Raw genomic sequence first — 21,533 nt, 5'->3', positions numbered from 1 at the left:
GTATGGCATGTATGCCAGCACACGCACTTTTTCCATTTTGTGCCCAGGGAAGAAATTACTTCACTCAAAGCTAGGACATTATTCTCAAGGTCCTGGAATCCTTTCAATAGCATTTTAGGCAGCTACCTTCTCAATCAAGTGGAGCATTATATTACTGGCAAAATATATTCATTTTACTCGTCAATCAGCATGCCCCTTCCTTGTTTTCCATTTGCCCCAATTTCCTTTTTCAACTCCTCCTTTCATTGTTCTCAGAACAATGAAATTAAGGTTAAACTAATCCTAAACTACAATCTTTACAAATCTATGCCTCCTTCAGGGTCGCAATCACAGTGGCTTGTACTGAACAGTTTTAACAATTTGAATGCAGCTGGAACCCAGCATGTAGTGCAAAACTGCTATGAAAATCAAAGAACCAAGTAAATAAAGGTACTGAGCAGACAGAGAAACACCTGTGAAACAGTATTCCATGCATATGACTGGGAAATGTACAGCATGAATAGCCTGGGGAGGCTGGGGTATAACGCCAAGTTTATAAGCATGAGAATATAGCTCCAGTAAATAATTCTGATTTTTCTTTGGGTACTCACTGATGATTCTTTATTCGGCTAAGGGGGCACCACACTGTTCTTTTAGCAGCATCTCCATTATTCCAATTCCCTGTATAGAAAAGAAAGAAAAATCAAAATGCCATATTTCACGGACAAGCACTTCTGCATTTATCACAACCTTTTCCCTTAAGGAATCCAAGTCATAGCCATATATTCATTTCAGAAAAAGAAGCTCACAGTCACACCTTGCATTTTTACAACATTTTACTCAGCAATTTCACATACATTATCTCCACGTGGGCTCAGAACCACTCAGGGAAGAAGGCAGAGTTTAAGAGCTGCACTTTAAACATAAGAAAACAGCCTACAAGAAGTTAAGTGACTTCTTGAAGGTGATTTAGCTACTGAGCAGCATTGGCAGAACTGGAATCACAACGGTAAGAGTTAACATTTATCGAACACTTACAAACGTGCTAGGTTCGGTGCTAAGGTTTTTATGTGCACTCTCCTGGGTAGTAGGTGTTGTGATGTGCAGAGTTCTCCTTCAGAACTGAGCCTTGCTTTCTACCAGCTGATGGGAGCGTACACTGCTGAAGGGAGCGTACACTGCTGAAGGAAGCATACACTGCTGAGAGGAACATACACTGCTGAGGGGAGTGTACACTAATGATGGTCACACCGGCACTCAACTGGACAGAAACTGTCCCTTCCTCAGGGTAGCTCACATCCAATGACTGGTGGATATACAGTGTTAAAGACCTGGTCTCCTTCCTTCTGAGGACATCTAAGCTCAGAGCTCCTAATGGGGTTAGGGGTTAGCCTTCATAACTGCTGTTCAACTTCACCCCTGCCCAATCATGTTTCCTTCACTCCCTCAAAAGATTTCCTGAGAGTTTTCTCCAATTATCCTCTGCATGAAAATCTCCATCTTTGAGTCTGTGTTTGAGAATGAGTCTAAGATCTTCTGTAAATATGCACAAATCCCCTAGAGAAGTGTTAGTCTTATCATGTTTTCCAGGGGAGAAAACAAAGCACCAAAACCACAATAAAAAACCAGAACCTCTCCCATCAAGTAGGTTTCAACCCAAGGTGGCCCTCCAACGGGTTTCCAAAACTATGTGTCTTTATAGGAGGAAACTCGTCTTTCCCCTGCAGAGCACGTGGTGGATTCCACCTGTGAGCTTCCTTTCAGTTTCAGTCCAATACAAAATGCACAAGGAGCTGCCATGTCTCCCTGTTGGGTAAAACAGCCAGGTATTCTATTCTGGTTCCAGAGACCACTTTTCACCTTTCCTCAAAGCTCATCCCACTACTGTACATATACCAACATCTCAACACCTTGTTATTGTTGTTAGGTGCCTCCGAGTCCAGTATGACTCACAGCAACCCAATGAACAACACATCTGAACCCTGTCCTACCTTGTGGCGTCCTCAAAATCTGACACACTTCAGCCCATTGCTACGGTCACTGTGTCAGCCCACTTGGTTGAGGGTCTTCCTCTCCTTTGCCATCCCTCCCAAGCATGATGGCTCTCTCTGAGGAATAACCTATTGTTATGTGGCAACAAGTCATTTGTGACTCATAGTGACCCTCTGTACAACAGCTCTGAATCCTGCTCGATCCTGTATCAACCTTACTGACTCTTGACATATCTTACCCCCATTACCCCAGTCACTGAATCAATCCATCTCATCGAGAGTCTTCCTCTCTTGTGCTGTCCCTCCACCCTCCCAAGCATAATGTCTCTCTCCAAGGACTAGTAGTCTCTCCTTGCAAAATTCCCAAAGTATGTCAGATGGAGCCTCAGAATACTTGTCTCCAAGGAGCATGCATAGCAAACAAAAATCCTCACCCTGGAATAAAAGACATCATCAGGATAGAGAAGATTGAAGGGGTCGAGAATTTAATGTAACATGGCTCTATAATCAAAGCTCATGGCAGCAACATCAAGAAATCAAAAGACATGTTGCACTGGAGATACGTGCAGTCAAGGATCTCTCCTAAATTCTAAAGAACTAACATACCAGTTTAAAGACTGAAATATACTAATGTGGTTAAGATTCTAGCTATGGCAGTTTGAATTGCTTCCTATGTATCGGAAAGCTGGAGAGTGAATAAGGAAGACAGACAATGAATCAGTGTTTCTAAGTTGTAGCCGACAGAGAGCCAGTGAAAGAGAAGACGATCCTCAATGAGATGGGCTGACAAAGCAACTCTAAGAATGGGCTTGAGCATGGCAGAATTCATGAGAATGGCACTAGATGCAGGATAGGGTAGGGGTGAGATCTGTTTTTCACAGTCACTATCTCATGGTGAATAGATGGTCTCCATCAACAACAATATAATTTACACCTACAGATAGATTCTAGTAACATTCTACCAAGGAGCTAAGAGTAAATATTCTCTTCCCTCTTTTCTCAAGGACAATCACTGTAGACCACAGGATAGACATATAGAACTAAAATGTAATTTTAAACTAAACTATAGTCTTAATGAAGTCAAAGCTGGAACCAGACAAAAGGGACCAGCTGTGCTCAGAGTCTGAAAAGTAGGTTATAAAGAATGATGATCAAAAATAACTTAAAATACAGGTTCTAGTCCCACCGTGTTGTAACAGCAAGGCTCTGATGTAGAAAGACCCAAGAAGGTCCCAGAGTTCTATCATATTAACAACATGCAGGTTCTTTTCTCATGATCAGGCAGGGTTGGAAAATGTTGAGCAGGCCTCCAAGAGGAAAATAGGACTTTCTACTTGAGGTTAGAGCTGAGTCATAAATGGGGATAGGAGAAATAAAATCCATCTATAGACAAAATAATAAATATACTTAACACCAAACTATACGGAACATGGTTTCAAGTTCCTTTGAGGATTCAGAAATGTCTTCAAACTGTCTGGTTATCACCACATGTGCTGCCACTATCTTGGAAAGCAGAAGAATGAATGAAAATCTTGACATAATGCTAAGGAACATGTTGTACTGGTCAAAACGAAGTTACAAGCTGTGGGGCTACAAACATTGTCATCAGAGTCAGGACACTGTGGCTCTAGCAGTTATTCTGCTGAGTATACTGAGCAAATCACTTTTCCAACTAAGACCAGAGTCAACTTAGATCAGAAAAGTTAAGGGGCAACTGAACAGACTGGATTTCACATCTTCTAAACACAGTGGCACAGTAGTCATCAAACCCCTCAAAGCAAACACAGGCTCCCAGTGCTATCCAGAGCTCCTGAGCAGAATTATCTAGCCAAAAACCAGTAATCTAGATATTAATTTTGAACTTCATGGGATTCTGAAGCACAACTATTTCATTTCCTATATTTTGTATCATCTTTACAATCTTAAAACTCCAGGAAATGACATGTTGTTGTAGTTGTTAGGTTCCACGTATGACCCATGTTGTTGTTGTTGTTGTTAAGTGCTGTCAAGTTGTGGAAGACTCATAGCAACCTTATAAATGAAAGGAACACCTGTATAACTTTTATTGTTTCTCCAAGTTCAAAGAGCTTCCAGGACAAGCTATTTCAGAATTGGATGCCACTCCTGCTTCCAAGGCTGTTTTAACCGGGGAGCTCCACCAAACACTGTCCACCATGGGTAACCATTATCACATCTGGCACATCAGTGTCACAGTGTCCACCATTACAGCAACCACGAGTTACCTCTGTACAGCAAATGGACAGACCAGTGCTATACCATGAAGAAGAAAGTTTGACCAAAACCAATGAAAACCAGGACTGAGGGCTGTAGATTAAAATCACCCACCTTTGGCTTGGTAGTATAACTTTCTATCCACGAAGCCCACAGAGCTCTCTCTATGTTGGTGGTGGTGTTGTTAAGTGCTGTCAGGTCGTAGATGACTCATAGTGACCCTATGACCCACAGAGACCCTATAAACAACTGATCTGAACCCTGCTATATCCTGCGTCATCTCCATACTTTCTGAGACATTAGAGCTCATTGTGGCAGGTCTTCTTAATCATGTCTGAGGGAGCTCCCATAATACAGTCCAAGAAGAGCTGCTAATGTAAAATAAAGGTAGCCAGTTCAAATCCACCAATAGCTCTGTGAAATAAAGACAGGTGAGACTTAACAGCATGGGAAAGCCTGATGGCGGCTCAGTTATGAGCTGGCTCTGACTTGACTGCAATCATAGCTGGAGAGATACAGCACATGAAGTGAAAAATAAATCTAAAATTAGTAAGGATAGACTTGGTTAAAAAGATATATTGCGAGAGGGAAAGAGATCAATGAAATAAAAGGAGGAAAACTTTAGGAGCAGGGAGAAAGCTGTGCCGATAAAACCAAGCAGCAAGCCTCCAAGGTTTGGCAAAAAAAGGTTTTTCTTTTATTAAAGAGTGAACAAGACTAGAAAGAACCAGGTACAAGAAGTGTGATGAAAAGGTGGCATAATGAGATAGGGGGGCAGTGAACACTGCTGGGGTAAGAATATCTTTCAGGAGAGGCCCTTAGGAGTGGGTACACAGTGGGTCGGGCTGAGGGTGCACCAAAGATGAGAGACTCGGGGAAGGAAACCTAAGTTTGGTCAATGAGCATTTTGTTCCACCGGGGGCATCCACAGTGTTACCTGAGTCAGAGAGAGAAAGGGATTTCTTTGTTATAAACCATTTTGCACAGCAGACGAGTAGGGGTCCTCTACTCGTTTCTTAGATCACGGGTAACATTTAACACCATCACATGTATGCAGCAACCTTAGAGGAGGCTGGGTGAGTCCACTGGTAGAACGAAACTTAACAGAAGACCTGGGAGCAGGGTTTTCAATCTTTAATTTCAATCCAACCCTCTGCTGAATATGCCCATTTCCACCACAGATACAGACTCAAAAAAACTAAAACAAAAAAAAACCAAAAAACAAAACCAACAGCTCAGGTGAACCTCCACTTGGTTTCCAAGGCTGAAAGTCTTAACAGGAGCAGATTATCTTCCTTTTCTCCCCAGGAGTAGCTGATCGAGTTGAACCAGTGACCCTTTGGTTAGCAGCCAAATGCACCATGTCAGTAGGGCTCCCTTACGGACTCAGAACCAACATTTTAACAAGGTCTTCAGCTGATACCGAAGGGCTACCTGGGGATCTTGTTAAAATACTGATTCAGAGTTTTAGAGTTATCTGGGATAGAAATGCAAATTCTCCACAGTGGGTCACATAGGAATGAAATATATCAAAGCCCTTTTGGATCACTTCTTTCTGCTCTCTTTCATGTAACAACAGGCCCAGTCAACAAATAGCTCTTGCATACTTACTGTGCACCCTGGATGCAAGCAAGACAAAGTACCTGCCTGCACTACTGAGTTACAGAGAATTGTCATACCCCAATTTTAATTTTTCTGTTTTAAAAACTCCTTTAAAAAAAAAATCTTTAAATTCTCTCCTTCTATTACCAGGGTGAATAAAAACAGCCACAATACTTCATTTCCAAGTTTCATTTTTGGAGAGCTTGTTGTTATTGTTAAGTGTCTTCTGGTCAACTACCACTCAGCCTATGAACAGCAGAGCTGACCCACGCACGCCCTGTGCCGCACCATCGTGGCTGCAGCGTCCTCACAGTCTGGGATATGTTCTTTTTTTTGCAGAGCAGACACACAAAATTAGACAGTATGCCTTTAAAACCAGAAAAGCCTACTCCTTCCCTGGGAAGCGAGAACGTGAACTCTCCCTATCTGTCTAAATTAGGAATGCCACCACTTACTGAGCCCAACGCTAATTGACATTAAGTGAAGACTTTGAGGTTTGCCTTGGGAATTGAAAGACATTATTTATTGAATCAATTACGTTCACAAAGTGACAGCTGATTTCTCCCCTTTTTTTCACCCTTTCTCATACCACTTTAGTTTTTAAAGTAGAGAAGTTAGAAAAAGAAGGTGGGGGTGAGCAGAGGGGGGACAGTGGCTGATAAAAGTAAATGGTGGGGGGAGGGGAATAAATGGCAACCTAACCGGGAGGCCAAGCTATTATTTAGTACCTCTTTGGTAAGGAAAGACCAAATCAAAATTCAATCGATAGAGTCCTTTCAAATAAAGTTACAACACTTAAATCTCTAGCCTCAGGAGATCGGGCTTAAAGGGGCTAAATTTACACCACTTATCACACAATGATGTCTGCAATGCAGAACAAACATTAAGTGGATCCACCTTTATAGATATGGCTTAAAAGCTTTTTGGACTGACAAACCATAAACCAGCTTGATTGTATTATTTCTCTTCCCTTTGAGAATTTCCCCCTTCTCTTACAAGGCTATCTTTCTCTATTTGCCAATGTACAGATAAGTGAGCTATCTCACAGGCTCATTTCCCTAATTCCAGAGCCATGCGGGCCTAGAGCAGCCCCACAAAGGAGCTGCAGGGCCTCCAAGATTCAAAACACTTCACAAATTCCCCACTTTAAGAATCTCTGAAAAATTGCCTGTTATTATTGAAATCCCCACGCTCAAGAGGAAAGGGGGTAAGTTGGAACCAAAAGGAACTAAACCCAGATCTTCCTTCCTCTCCCTGTCACTGAGTAAGAACCCACACTTATTTTGTTATCATGGGGATGCTTTCTTAAGAAGTCCTGTTTACCTGGGAAGCTCCAAAGAAAATAATTTCAAACTTTATGAAAAAATCCTAGGGTTTAAAGCAGTTTTTGAAAGACCTATTCACAGCAGCTCTTCACAGAGCAGAACTGCTCACTTAATTAGCACAATGATGAAAAGGTGGCGTTAAAGATCCCTCCTGGAAATAATGCCTCACTGTGGTCAGGCTTTGATGTAACAGTCCCCAGGGTGGGTCAAGGGCCACACTCTGCTGTGGGGGCTAAGGAGGCAGATGGTACACAGAGCCTCTACTCAAGGTGGTCTCAGTCTCTTGGGGAAAAAAACAGACAAATGAAAAATAACTGAGAGGAATGGCAGTTAGCTGAGAAACAGGACAACATTTAAAAGAAACTTGTCCCATGGAAGATGAAAAGTAGAGATTAGTGGGAGGTCTGGTGCAAGGAAAGAATCCAAAAAGACCCCCCATCCAATGAAGCATGTCACAGAGAAGAAAAAAGGAGAAGACCAAGCATGGGGACAGGAACTGCTAAGAAACCCTTTCCCTGGGGGTAGATGTGTGCCAGATGTAGCAGGAAATAAAGTAGTCATTGAGTTACAAATGAAATCTAAGTGTGAGGTTGAATTAATAGATTAGGATAGGTTTGTACAATTCTGATTTAGCTTTACTTCAATACAAAAACAGAGCTCTGTCAATGCCACGGTTAAGGAGTTTTCTGCTAACAAGAGGCTGGCCATTCCAACCAACCAGCCACTCCACACAAGAACAACGAGGCCGTCTGGAAAGATTTCTGTCCTTGGAGACACAACTGACTCAATGGCACCAGATTTGATCTTCAGTCTGCTTTAGTGCAATAAAAGGCTAGCAGCTGGAGAACCAAGATGGTGGTGGCGGTGGAAACAAGGTAAGGAGCTGCAGGAATAGCAAGCCGCATAAAAACAGGCCACCATGGCCCCCTACTGTCCTCTTTTTATTGATAATTGAACAACTAAACAGTTGATTACTGGTCTTCAATATGGATCGAGGCTCAATATCAAGAGATCAAAGATTCCCAAAGAATGGATGAGTCCTACGGCCCCACTCCCAAGCCCACACTGCCGCTGCAGCTCCATGAGGCTCCTGCAGCCAGACCCCAGGAATCCCCTCACCTGGGATGGATGGCAGACACCAGGTCCCAAGGTTGGGGTGGCAGAGCCTCCACATTACCACACAATAGACTTTCCTGGGAAGAATTCTCGGAACCAAGATGGCTGCGGCAGGAGACATGATGTGGTGAGCAGGAGGCCTGGCTGGCTGCACTGAAGCAGGTCACACAACTTAAATGTGCCCAAACAGCCAAGCAGTTAACTGTTCGTCATCAGTGTGGACCAGAGCTCAACATCAGGAGGACGGGGATTCTCAGGGGAACACGGGTGGGTCCCACTTTCCCCCTCTGCTTGCTGCAGAGCCCACACTGCCCCAATCCTGTGGGGCCACCACGGCCAGGGCCATGGGTCCCCTAGCCTGGACCAGGCAGCAAGTGCTGCTGGGCTCTGTGGCCAGTCTGGCAGAGCCCCTTCCCTTTGCAGCTGGTGAACCGAGGGCCCTCAACACAGGAGCGGGTGTGGCGAGTGGTAAGGGCAGCGGCAGGGCCATGGAGCCATGGGAGGTGAGGGTCTTGATAAGGGAGAGCATCTCTGTCAGTGAAGATTTTTTTGGACAGGCCAGAGAAGAAAATCACCAACACAATGGATTGATAGGAGTCACTGTGAGTTGTCTGCTACTTAATGAAACTTAACAACAGCAACATATCTGAGACGGCAGATGTCCTCAATATGCCACATCTTTTGATTGCTTGACTGCTGCCAAGAACTGTTTAGACTTAGGGAGGGTCTGTTCACCACTCTCAAATGCCCAGGTGGAGGGGAGGGGGATAATGGTGGTGGTACCGGAACTGGGGGCACTGTCCTGGCCATGGTCTTCAGTGAGGCACAGGGTCTAGAATTCGGGGGAGGTGGGAATGACTTAGGTAGGGGCGGATGCTGCCCAGCCCCTGGAGTGTCACCCAGCCCTCGAGGTGTGCTGTTCAGTCCCTAGGGTAAGCTGTCTGGCCCTCAAGGTGAGCTGCTGGGCTCTCAGGGTGTGCCATCCAGCCCCTGGGGAGAACCGTTGGGCCCTTGGGATAAGCTGACTGGCCCTTGGGGTAGGCAGTTCGGTCCACAGGATGAGCTGTTGGGCCCTCAGGGTAAGCCGTTCGGTCTATGGGGTGAGCCACTGGGCCTTTGGGGCAAGCCAATCGGCCCTCAGGGTGAGCCATTCAGTCCCTTGGGTGAGCTGTGGAGCCCTCAGGGTGAGTCGTTCAGTCCATGGGGTGAGCAGTGTGGCTCTCGGAGTGAGCCATTCAGCCCTCAGGGTTAGCTGTCCAACCCCTGAGAAAAGCCTCCAGGTCACTGGGGATAATTGACTAGGGTCCTTCACTTTCTCCCCCAGTACACCTGTAAGTTAACACCTCCAAAGCCTTTCTATTTGTAATTCACAGGTTTATTCTCTCTAGGTTTGTCCCCTTTTCTATAGGCAATCTTAACACTGATTTTTACTCTAGACCTGAACCCTGAACTCAGTTCCAGAGACAAAAGGGAAATATAACTGCCAGCTAAGGAAGCAAAGGAGGATGGAGCCTCAGACTTCAGCCAGCCAACCCCACTGGCCCCATCTTGGCAAACATTTTGCAGTCCAGAGGGCAGAAAACATCAAGAAAATATCTTCTAACAGAACAGGAAGGCAAGCAGCTTCAACTTAGGGCCACTAGTAAGGTATTAAAGTGAGCTCCCCTTCCCCCTTCACATCAATGCCCCTGTTCAGCATGAAGACGCCAGAGACTCTGTACCCCATTCCCAAATGAAAAACCCATAAGTGAATAATTTCTTTGTTTTAAAAAAAAAAATCACCATTGGACTATGCTTACCATTGCCCTGTCTCTTCTGGTCCCCACTGGATTGTTCTCATTTCGCCTACTCCCCCCACCCACCGAATTGTGCAGCCCTGCAAATTCATTCCTGCCCATCCTCACCCATCTGCTCCCAACCCTCACCCTCCCTTGTATCCCCATACATGTTTTTCACAATAAACAAAATTTTAATTAAAAAAAAAAAAAAAGGCTGGAAGCTTTTCTCAATGATTTAAAAAGCTGCACATGAAGTAAGCAAAGTTGGCATTTATGGAGAATTTGTTTCAAGTCGATGATGGCTCAGCTGTTTCAAATGAGGGTAAATTTACATAATATTAAAAGGTAAGTATGAGTGTTGGTAATTGGTTCATAAGCTAGGAATATGTTTTATCACATTCCTCATATTTCAGTACCATCCACCCACCCCCAACACCTACCCCAACACACTTCTCCCAACATTAGCTCTTTCCTCTCTTACCTGGAGAAGACAAACAAACTAAAACATACCTCTACAGCCACAAATGCTGTACCATTACACAGTGTCACTGTGAGAGAGATTTAGGGTCAAGTCCAAGAACACTTGAGCATGCTGATTAAACTTCATAAGCCTCAATTACCTCCTCTTTGAGTGGATATAACAACACAGACATGCTACATGGATCAGATGAAATGATACAAGCAGAATACTGTCACCACAGTACTTAATCATTGATAAACCAACCAAACACACTACTACAATCCCAAATCACAGTGACTCTTTACTGAGTTTCTGAGGCTGTCAATTTTAAGGAGAGTAGACTAAGTCATCATTCTCCTGAGGAACTACTGGAGGTTCAAATTGTTAGCACCAAACCCATAACCCAGTACATAATTAGGCCTCCTTCCACTATGGATAAACATTCAGAAAATAATAACTGTTCCCTAAACCTCTTTTGTGATCTTCAATCCCACTGCAATGTTAAGTCCCATAAGGACCCTGTCTGTCTGATTCATGATTTCTCTCCTTAAAAGAACAACACATGCAAATAGAAGTCACGCAGTGAATGTCTACTGAGTGGATGAATATATCAATCAATCAATCAATGAGTTATCAGTTTACAAGTCTAGCACATTAGGCAGTAAACGGCAAAAGCAGGGGATGGAACTGACATATCTGAATTCATATTGCTTAGAGAAGAATTTGGCACAGTGTTGTTCCCCAATAAAGAATTCTCAGTGGTTCAGTGTTCAAGCAAACAAGAGGCAGAATACTAAGGTAAATAATAACAGCACTCCTTAGACCAATCAACCACAGGAGATCAAAAGGGAAGCATCAGCCCAAGGATAAAACTCTAAAGGCAGAAAGGGAGGGAGCTCTGGTGGCCCAGTGGGGCAAGAAGCTGCACTGCTATCTCAGAGGTACACAGTTCAAATCCAACAGATGTTCTGCTGGAGAAGGAGGGGCAATCTCCTCCCATACCAGTCAGATCTGATTTGACGGTACATGCACAAAAAACAATAAAATAAAATAAAAAAATAAAAGGCAGAAAGGGCTAGAAAACAAGAAAGAACAGAAACGGGAGAGAGTGAGTTCAGTGTTGTTACACTGTAGGGCTGCAACCAGTGTAACCAAGTTTATATGACCTGCTAAACAGAAAATTAATTTTCTCTATGTATTTTCACTCAACTTACAGCATAAAGAAAAAAAAAATCTGCCACTAAAAAAATGGAATTCTGGGTAGTGCAACTGATTAATTGGCCATGTTGCAAACCAAAAGACTGGAAGTTGCAATTCATGGAAAGACACTTTAGAAGAAAGGTCTGGTTATCAGTTGTTGTTGTTGTTATGTGCTGTCGAGTTGCTTGCGACTCATAATGACCCTATGTACAACAGCCCTAAACTCTGCTCTGTCCTGTGCCAATCACACTGTCTCCGACACACCCATCCCGATTACCCCAGTCACTGAATCAATCCACCTCATAGACAGCCTTCCCCACCTGAGCAGTACCCTCCACCCTCCCAACCATGATGTCCTTCTCCAAGGACCAGTCTCTCCTTACAACATGTCCAAAGTATATCAGATGAAACCCCAGAATCCTTGCCTCCAAGGAGCAGCCTGGTTTAATCCTCTCCAGGATGAATCTGTTTGTTTTCTTGGCCGTCCATGGTACATTCAATACTCTTCTCCAGCACCACAGCTCAAAGGCATCAATTCTCCTTCTATCCTCCCTAGTCAATGTCCAACTCTGACGCATAACATGTGATTGTAAAGACCATGGCCTGTGTCAGATGCACTTTAGTCTCCAGAGAGACACCGTTGCTCTTCAGTACTTTAGAGAGGACCCTAATAGAAGACTTTTCCATCGCAATGTCTTTTAATTTCCTGGCTATTGGTGCTGAGAGTATTGTCTATGGAAAGTCAAGCTGACTAAAGCTGGTAACAATCTCAATCTCTTCTCCATCCATCCTGATGCTGTCAATTGGTCCAGTGGTGAGAATCTTTGTTTTCTTGACATTGAGCCTCAATTCATATTGAAGGCTGCAGTCCTTGACCCTCTGCAGCAAGTGCTTCAGGTCTTCCTCAGTTTCAGCAAGTACGGTTGTGTCATCTGCATAAGGCAGATTATTGATAGATCTTCCACCAGTCCTGACACCACATTTCTCCTCATAGAGCTCAGCCTCCCGGAAAATCTGTTCTGCATACAGGTTGAAAAGGTATGGAGACAGGACAAATCCCTGGCACATGCCCTTCCCAATTTTGAACCATGCAATGTTTCCTCGCTCTGTTCTGACGACTGCCTCTTGCTCCAAGCATAGGTTTCGCATTAGCATGATCAAGTGTTCTGGGATTCCCATTCTTCTCAGAGTCAGCCAGTCTGTTATAGTCCACATAGTCAAACGCCTTTGCATAATCAATGAAACACAGATATACATTCCTCTGGTATTCCCTGCTTTCAGCTAAGATTCATCTAACATTAGCTACAATATCCCTAGCACCACGACCCCTTCTAAACCCAGCCTGGACTTCTGGTAGTTTTCTGCTGATGTGCTGTTCTAGTCGTTTTTGGATAATCTTCAGTAGAATATTGCTTGCATGTGAAATCAATGATTTTGTTCTATAGTTTCCACACTGTGGTGATCTACTTTGAAAAACACAGCCATTGAATATATGACGGAACACCGACCCACTCTTGACACCCACTTGGTCACCAGTCCGAGCTGACTCTGTGGCCACTGGTTTAGTTTGATTTGATTTGCTGGAGGTGCTCAATCTTTGCTGATTCTAACTCTGAGCAACTGATTATCACTGAAGGCCAGCATAAAGAGTTGGAGTTCTGGAATTGAATGCAATCTTCCCTGTGGTTAACATTCTTGAGAATGTGGCTTAAAAGACCTGAATTAGATGGCCTGTCATAGTAGATGAAAAAAATAAAAGCAGCAAAATAAAGAATAAAAGAAAGGAGGCAGTGGGAGAAAGGAATTTGGAGTGTAATGCCAGCAGAGATGGAATTTAATATGTGATGAAAAGAATCTGGATTAACCAAAAAGAGTGTGAGATCATTTTAGATGCTAAAGTTTGCATATAAACCCCTAACCTCTTGATTTTAAAGTCTGCATCAAATTTACTTTAGAAACCTGGCTTCCCTTGTGATTCTAAGTTTTAAAATTATTAACTTAGATTTAAAAAAAAATCCCTCACAGAAATCCAGTGGAGGGTCATTGTGAATTTAGAATTGACTTGAAGACACTGAATTTGTGTTTATATAAAACTTTTTTCCAAGTCTTTACTTGATGTAGAATCAATACATGATGAATAAACAATAGAGTAAGAACAAGACATTCCCCTGCTTCAACTCACAATTGTGTGCCACTGCCCTTATAAGATGGAAACTTCACGATAAAGGCCAAGGCTCTGTCTGACCTGGCTCTGCTGCATTTCTCTAACTGTAGCTCCAATCCCCCATCTTCACTCCATAGCTACACAGGCCTGGTTTTTGATTGTGGGGAAAAAGTCCAGTTCCTTGTCACTCAGTGCACTCTCTTGCAAAGAGCCACCGTGTTACTGTGTGCTGAGTTACTAACTGAAAGGTTCAGTGGTTCAAATCTACCAGGTTCTCTGCAGAAGAAAGATGGGCAATCTCCTTCCATAAAGATCTACAGCCTCCAAAACCTGACACAGGGTTATCATGACCCCACAGCAATGGGTTTGATTCTGGTTTGGGTTCCCTCTGGCAGGCAAAGCTCCCAGATCTTTACAGGGCAAACTAGCTCCTTGTCATATGCAGATCCAAATAAAATAAACAATCTCCATAACGTCCTAGTAATAATATCTCAGCCACAGTCAGGCACACTGTCTTTAAATTACTCATTGCTATAGGAATATAGGTCATGTCTGTTTGCATTTTGCACTATCACACCCCCCCCACTACAATATAATCAGAGAGAGCATGAGAGAGGTAAAGAGAGAGAGCGCGCATCATTTACTGCTGAATCCTAACAATCACACTAAAACCCAGTGTATAGTGGGCATCATCTGTAAACGAAGGTATGAATGAATCTGTATCACTTGCTAAGACATTATGTATGGGAATGATTTTAAGAAACAATGTGAACAGAAAAAAATCCTCATAAATAATTTTTTTTTCAAAAAAGTAAGAAAAACACTGCTCAGAGCTTCTCCTGAAGGAGATAATTTACCACAATAAAAGATCTTTAAATGGACGCTATTTAATTAGCTTCGAAGCGCAGAGGGACACTGCAAAAGAGGAAGACCCTGGATGAGATGGATTGACACAAGACGGACTGACACAGTTAACTGGGGTAATGTGAGCAGGTGAGTCAGAGCCAGTGAGATTAGCTCAGGATAGGACAGGGGTCTGAGCTATTGTGAACAGGGTCACCATGAGTTGCAGATGACTCGACAACACATAACAACAACATTCAATTTTTCCAGATTTGTGAGTTCAGAGGAGCTGTAATGGCCTAGTGGTAAGAAGCTGTGCTGCAATCCAAGACATGCAGTTTGAGGCCAAAAGTCTCCTGCTCCTCAGGAGAAGGATGGGCATTCTCCTCCTGTGCGATTTACTACCTCTGAAAACATGCTGGATCCCTGGGCTGGTTTTTACTCAATAGCACACAACAACATCTATAAAACTGAGATAACACCAAATATATTAACAATAATTATATTAATTAAGAGCTGGAGTCAGAAAATCAAAGGGGCCAAACTTGCCCAGCATTGCTTAAGCGCAAGGAACTAAAAAACAAATTCAAGCCTCAAGTTCCAATACTTAAGGATGCTTTGGGAAGAATATTAAATGATCCAGGAAGTATTAAAAGAAGATAGAAAGAGTATACAGAGTCATTGTACCACGAGGAATTGGCAGACACAGAAGAATTTCATGAAACGATGTATGAGCAAGAGCCTGTGGTGATAAAGGAGGAATTCAAATTGCTCTGAAAGAATTGGCAAAACCCAAGGTTCCAGGAATTAAAGGTATACCAAATAATATATTTCGGCAAACAGATGCTGCCCTAGAAACCTGGAAGACAACCACATGGCCAAACTGACTAGAAGAGATCTACATTTGTTCCCATTCCAAATAAAGGTGACTTGACAGAGTGTGGAAATTATTGAACAATATCATTAATATCACATGCAAGTAAGATTCTGCTGAAGATTATGCAAAAACAACTGAAACAATACGTCAATAGAGAACTGCCAGAAGTGCATGGCTGTGTTTAGAAGGGGTTATGGTACTAGGGATATTGTAGCTAATGTTAGATGGATGTTGGCCGAAAGCAGGGGTACCAGAGGAATGTCTATCTGTGTTTCATTGTCTCTGCAAAGGCATTTGACAGTGTGCACTACAACAAACTGTGGCTGACTCTGAAAAGAATGGCAATACAGAGAACACTTGATTGTGCTAATGCGAAACCTATACTTGCACCAGGAGGCAGTTGTCATAACAGAGCAAGGAAACACTGTATGGTTCAAAATTGGGAAGGGTGTATGCCGGGGATGTGTCCTATCTCCATACCTTTTCAATCTATAAGCAGAACAGATCATCTAGGAGGCTGGTTTGTATGAGGAGAAATGTGGCATCAGGATTTAAGGAACAGTTATCAACAATCTGTGTTATGTAGATGATATAACCCTGCTGTTCAAACTGAGGATGAGCTAAAGCATTTGCCACAGACAGTCAAGGACTATAGCTTTCAATATGGACTGAAGCTCAGTATCAAGAAAACAAAGATTCTCACCACTAGGCTGATTGGTAGCATCATGATAGAGAGTGAAGAGATTGAGATTGCAAACAGCTTCAGTTTGCTTGGCTCCACAACCAGCACTCTTAGTACCAGCAGCTAAGAAATTAAAAGATGTATTGTGCTGGGAAAGCCTGTTGTCAGAGACCTCTCCAAAGTACTGCAGAACAATGATGTCTCTGTGGATGCTAAGGTGCACTTGATACAGGCCAGGGTATCTGCAATCACTTGCTATGCATCAGAGCGCTGGACAGTGACTAGGGATGATAGAAGGAGAACTGATGCCTTTGAGCTCTGGAGTTGGAGAATACAGACTGTACCATGGACTGCTACGAGAACAAACAGGTTCGTCCTAGAGAGGGTTGAACTAAGCTTCTGAAGCTTTGTCTGACATACTTTGGACATATTGCAAGGTGGGATCAGTCCTGGGAGAGGGACGTCATGCTTGGGAGGGTGGAGGGACACTGGAGGAGAGGAAGACCCTCGATGAGATGGATTGATTCAATGACTGGGGTAATGGGGGTAGTGTGTCAAGAGATAATAAAATTGGCACGGGATAGAGCAGGCTTTAGGGCTGCTGTACACAGGGTCCCTATGAGTTGCAGGCAACTCGATAGCACATAATAACAATATTAATAATCATGGGATCATCATGTATGTTAAGCACTGTACCAATTACTTTTTTTTTTTTCCAATTACTTTATTGGCATGAACTTGTTTTAACCTCCCAGCTGTAGTACAGGATGACTGTCTCTGTTTTTGGACTAAAAGCAGCTCAGAAAAATTAATTAGCCTGCCTAAAATGATGCAGGAGCTAAGAAACCAAGGTGTGATTTGGCCCAAGCAATTAGGCCTCTGAGCCCAGCATTTCACACAACTAAGGCTGGGGATGGAAGGCTCAGATGAGAGTGTGGGTCTATTACAGGTGCTTTTCTTCCCATTCCTATTGCCTATGTTCAAAATGCTTGATAAATAAATCATATTATTATAGTCCTACTACCAAAAAAAAGGGAATGATTCATGAATCAATATTTAATCATATCTACAAATTATTCTAAGCACCTTGTTTGTCATGTAGGAATAACCTGGTAGAATGTATGACTTTCAATATCATTTTTCCATGGTGGCTAATGAACTCTTTAGTAAGATTCATTTGTAGTTTCGCAAGTTATTCAGAATCTTTAGCTGTAAGTGCAGAACATTAAAATGATATAATAACACAGATGTCTTTGCTTCACATTATCAAGTTTTCCCTCTCCTTAAAGAGAGTTTTTAATTCTCAAGGTTTAAAAAGAAAAAAAAGTTAAAAAGTAGGAAAGGACCTGTTACTATCTAGCTCAGACAGGCAATCTTAAGCAAAGGGCTGAAAGTGATCTATATGATTTGGAAAGATGTCTCATGATCAAATATTAAAATAAAAGGTTACCAAGCCATGTCCACATTGTTAATTTTCAAATAAGCCCTGACATGACATGAGGATTTTAGTAGCTAAAAAAAGCACTGACAAATTGGTCATTATTATTTTTCTATTTTATAAAATTACTTCACCAGCCCCAGAGGACTCAATTTCTTTTCATTTGCTTTTAAATATGTGACCTGTATATAATTTTGTTTTGCTTGACGTGGAACTCATACAAAATTATCTGCTTACCACTGAGGGTAGTCCTGCTACCCAATGCCAAAACTCATCCATGATTGTTCCCACAATTATCCATTTAGAAACCTGTACTGGGGAATTCTGCCAAGAGAAGAATACCTATGAAGAAGAATGTAACACCAGGATTGGAAGAAGACTCTTCAATATCTACATTATGCAGATGATACTATGCTGCTTGCTGAAAGTAAAGAAGACTTGAAGCTCTTGCTGATAAAAATCGAAGAATATAGGCTTCAAAATGGATTGCACCTCTTTGGCATTTCCTCAAAAAGCTGAACATAGACATTTCCTATGACCCAGCTATTCTGCTATTTGGAATATACCTAGAGAAAATTACAAATGAGACACACATGGAGATTTGTACATCAATGTTCATAGCAGCATTATTCACCATCATAAGAACATGGAAACAGCCCCAAATGTCCAAACACAATCAAACAGATTAGGAAATTGTGGTACATTCACACAATGGAATACTACACAGCATGCAGAAGCAATGATTTTGAAAATTACTACATAACTTGGGAGGGACTGAAGAGCATTATGCTAAGTGAACTAACTTAGGACAAACTGCATTAGACCATTATTGTAGAAATAGAAAGAGAACTAGTAAAATGGGTATGAGGATCCAAGTGGGGGAGGGTAGGAGCAGAGGGGTTAGGATGGGGGGTGGCGCGGTAATCACAGGGTCACACAATTTGATAAGTGGAGGGAGGGGTAGGTAAAGGAAATGGAAAAGATCCTGTGTGGAAAAAAAAAATGTACACAAACTCTGTAAGCAAACCAGTATAAAACAAAAATTTCTCAATGTCAAGAAAACAAAAATTCTCACAACAGGACCAATAGGCAATATCATGATAGATGGAGAAAAGGGTAAAACTCTCAATCACTTCATCTTAACTTGGATCCATAATCAGAACACTTGGTACCAGCATTCAGGATGTAAGGAGATGTACTGTATTGGGAAGTCTACAGTCAGGGACCTCTCCAAATTATTGGGGAGTAATGATGTCAGTTTGAGGACTAAAGTGCTCCTGGTTCAGGCCACGGTCTTCAATCACTTGCTATGCATCTGAGAGCTGGACAATGAATAAGAATGACAGAAGAATTATTGGTGCCTTTGAGCTGTAGCGTTGGGGAAGAGTGCTGAACATCCATGAACTGCCAAAAGAACAGAAATGTCTTGGAGAAGGTGCAGCCAGAGTGCTCCTTGGAGGCAAAGATAAAGCTTCATCTCACATACCTTAGGCACGTTTCTAGGAAAGGATATTCCTTTGAAGAAGGGCGTTATGCTTGGAAAAGTGGAGGGTCTTTTCCTGAACTTTAGCCTGTTTTTGGGAAATGGTAAGACTGCCCTTTCGGTCTCACCTGGTTTATACTAATCTATGATTAGCTACCATAAAGCCGATCACATGCCCAGTGGAACATCACACTGTCCAGTCCAGCACCAGCCCCGTGACTGGTTGGTGATCAGACTGTGAGCCACAGTTTTCACTGGCTGATTCCCCCACCACTAGAAACAGAAGCTCCACTAAAACCTGATTAGTGTCATCACAACACATAAGCCTCCACTCTTCACTGATAAATAACCACTGATGGCTGTGTGTAAGTGGCAGGCAACGGCTGGGAACTGAACTCAGGTATTATATACAGAGTTTAAATACAATCACAGTTACAGTGTAAGTACAATTTCATGTCACTCACCACAATTCCTGGTGCACAGAAGGTGCTCAACAAATATAATCTCTTATGGTCCCTTTCCTATGACCCGTGAGCTCTCTGGTAGTAAAGTCTGTAGGGAGTTGTGCAGCTAACTCAAACAAGTTGCCTCTCTAGCACTTTGAACCTTCAGCTGCTCCTCAGGAGAAAGCTGGGCAATCTCCTCCATGTGACTGACAGCCTTGGAAACAAACCCAGGGGAAGGTCAGCTGAATCAACCTGGGCTCCAGAGCAACTGGCTTTGAGTGATTACCCTACAACAGGTAAGAAGCTCACTAGCTTTCAAGACTCTTAAAAAGACGAAATGTTACAATATAAAGCCTTAACCCTCTGGAGAAATGATATAATCTTTTGTTCATCCATTCATTAATCCAGTAAATATTATGGACTGACTCTGTGCTGGGTATGAAGGATAAAAGAGTGAGCCCCACACAGATGCCTGCCGACTGACGGAGACAATTCATTTTAAAGAATTATAAAAATAAGTTATATTCCCAAACATTAAAACTGCCTCTGGGAATCCTATCCAAGGTTTGTTGTTGTTATGTGCCAGTCAAGTCACTTGTGACCCTATGCATGACAGCTCTGAACCCTGTTCTATCCTGAGCCAATCTCACCGTCTCTGACACACATACTCTCATGACCCCATTATTATGTCAATCCATCTCATCTGGGGTCTTCCTCACCTGTGCTGTCCCACAACCCTTTCAAGCATTTTCTTCTTCAAAAACTGATCCCTCCTGGCTACAAGATCAAAGTATGTGAGACAAAGTCTCGAAATCTTTGCCTCCAAGAAACAGCTTGGTTTCACCCTCTCCAGGACAGATCTGTTATTTTCTTGGTCATCCATGGTATGTTCAAAACTCTTCTCCAGAACCATAACTGAAATGCATCAATTCTTCTTCTGTAATCCTTGGTCATTTTCCAGCTCTCTGATGTATAGCAAGTAATTGCAAAGACCATGGCCTAGATCAGGCACACCTTAGTCTCTAGACTGATGTCCTTGCTCTTCTGCACTCTGGAAAGGTCTCTGACAGCAGATTTTCCTATTGCAATTCATCTTTTGATTTCCTGACCGCTGGTACCAAGAGGACTGTGGAACCGAGCAAGCTGAAACTGTTAACAATCTCAATCTGTTCTCCATCATGATGCTGCCAATTGGCCCAGTGGTGAAAATCTTTGTTTTCTTGATATTGAGCAACAATCCATATTTCAAACTACAGACTTTGACACTCTGCAGCATATGCTTCAGGCTTTCCTCAGTTTCAGCAAGTAAGGTTGTGTCATCTGCATAACTCAGGTTATTGATGAGTCTTCCTCCAATCCTGATGCTACATTCTTCCTCATAAAGTCCACGCTGGAGTTGTCCAGGCAGGGCAAGAGGTGAAAGTGGATGCTGGAAGAAGTGGATGTTGGCAGAGCAAGGCAGGGAAGAGACAAATCAAGGTGGCAAAGTAGGGGTGGCGAGGCGGGGAACCAACACTTCAGGGTAAAATGCTTGTCTGCCAGATATTGTGCAAAGCTGAACATCTAAATTAAGACAGACTAGGGGATAAGGATCGGCCATCCACTTCTGAGACAAAAGGCCTTCATAAACCCAATGCACAATAGTATCTAAGGTAGTCATGCAGAATTTAAAAAAAAATCCCGTATATAAGAAATATAAGTATATAAAGATATTTCACATGTTCTCATTTAGCATAGTCAAAAACATGGAAATAACCACAATACTCAACACTAAAAAAACCCCTGTTGTTTGTTGTTGGGTACCATAGAGTCGGAACCAACCCACAGCAGACCCTCCAGTTTTCAGAGGCAGTAAATGCCATGGGAGTTAAGTGCTCATCTTTCTCATCTTTCTCCAGCACAGTAGCTGGTGGATTC

At 42.7% G+C, this 21,533-nt stretch overlaps 1 protein-coding gene across 2 annotated transcripts in view; it reads right to left on the bottom strand.

The window, feature by feature from the left end:
- Window positions 1-600: 600 nt before the first annotated feature.
- Window positions 601-21,533, bottom strand: part of PRELID2 (PRELI domain containing 2) — a 134,356-nt gene continuing 113,423 nt past the window's right edge. For both annotated transcript variants that reach the window (XM_006891107.1, XM_006891108.1), the window contains one exon: window positions 601-660. In XM_006891107.1, coding sequence (XP_006891169.1) covers window positions 601-660 — 60 coding nt within the window. The remainder of the gene's footprint in view (window positions 661-21,533) is intronic.

This window comes from Elephantulus edwardii, unplaced genomic scaffold, assembly GCF_000299155.1.
Source record: "Elephantulus edwardii isolate Elephantulus edwardi_28Jun2011 unplaced genomic scaffold, EleEdw1.0 scaffold00095, whole genome shotgun sequence".
Taxonomy (NCBI): Eukaryota; Metazoa; Chordata; class Mammalia; order Macroscelidea; family Macroscelididae; genus Elephantulus; species Elephantulus edwardii.
The sequence above is the reverse complement of the archived record's forward strand: the minus strand, read 5'-3'. Positions and strand labels throughout refer to the sequence as shown.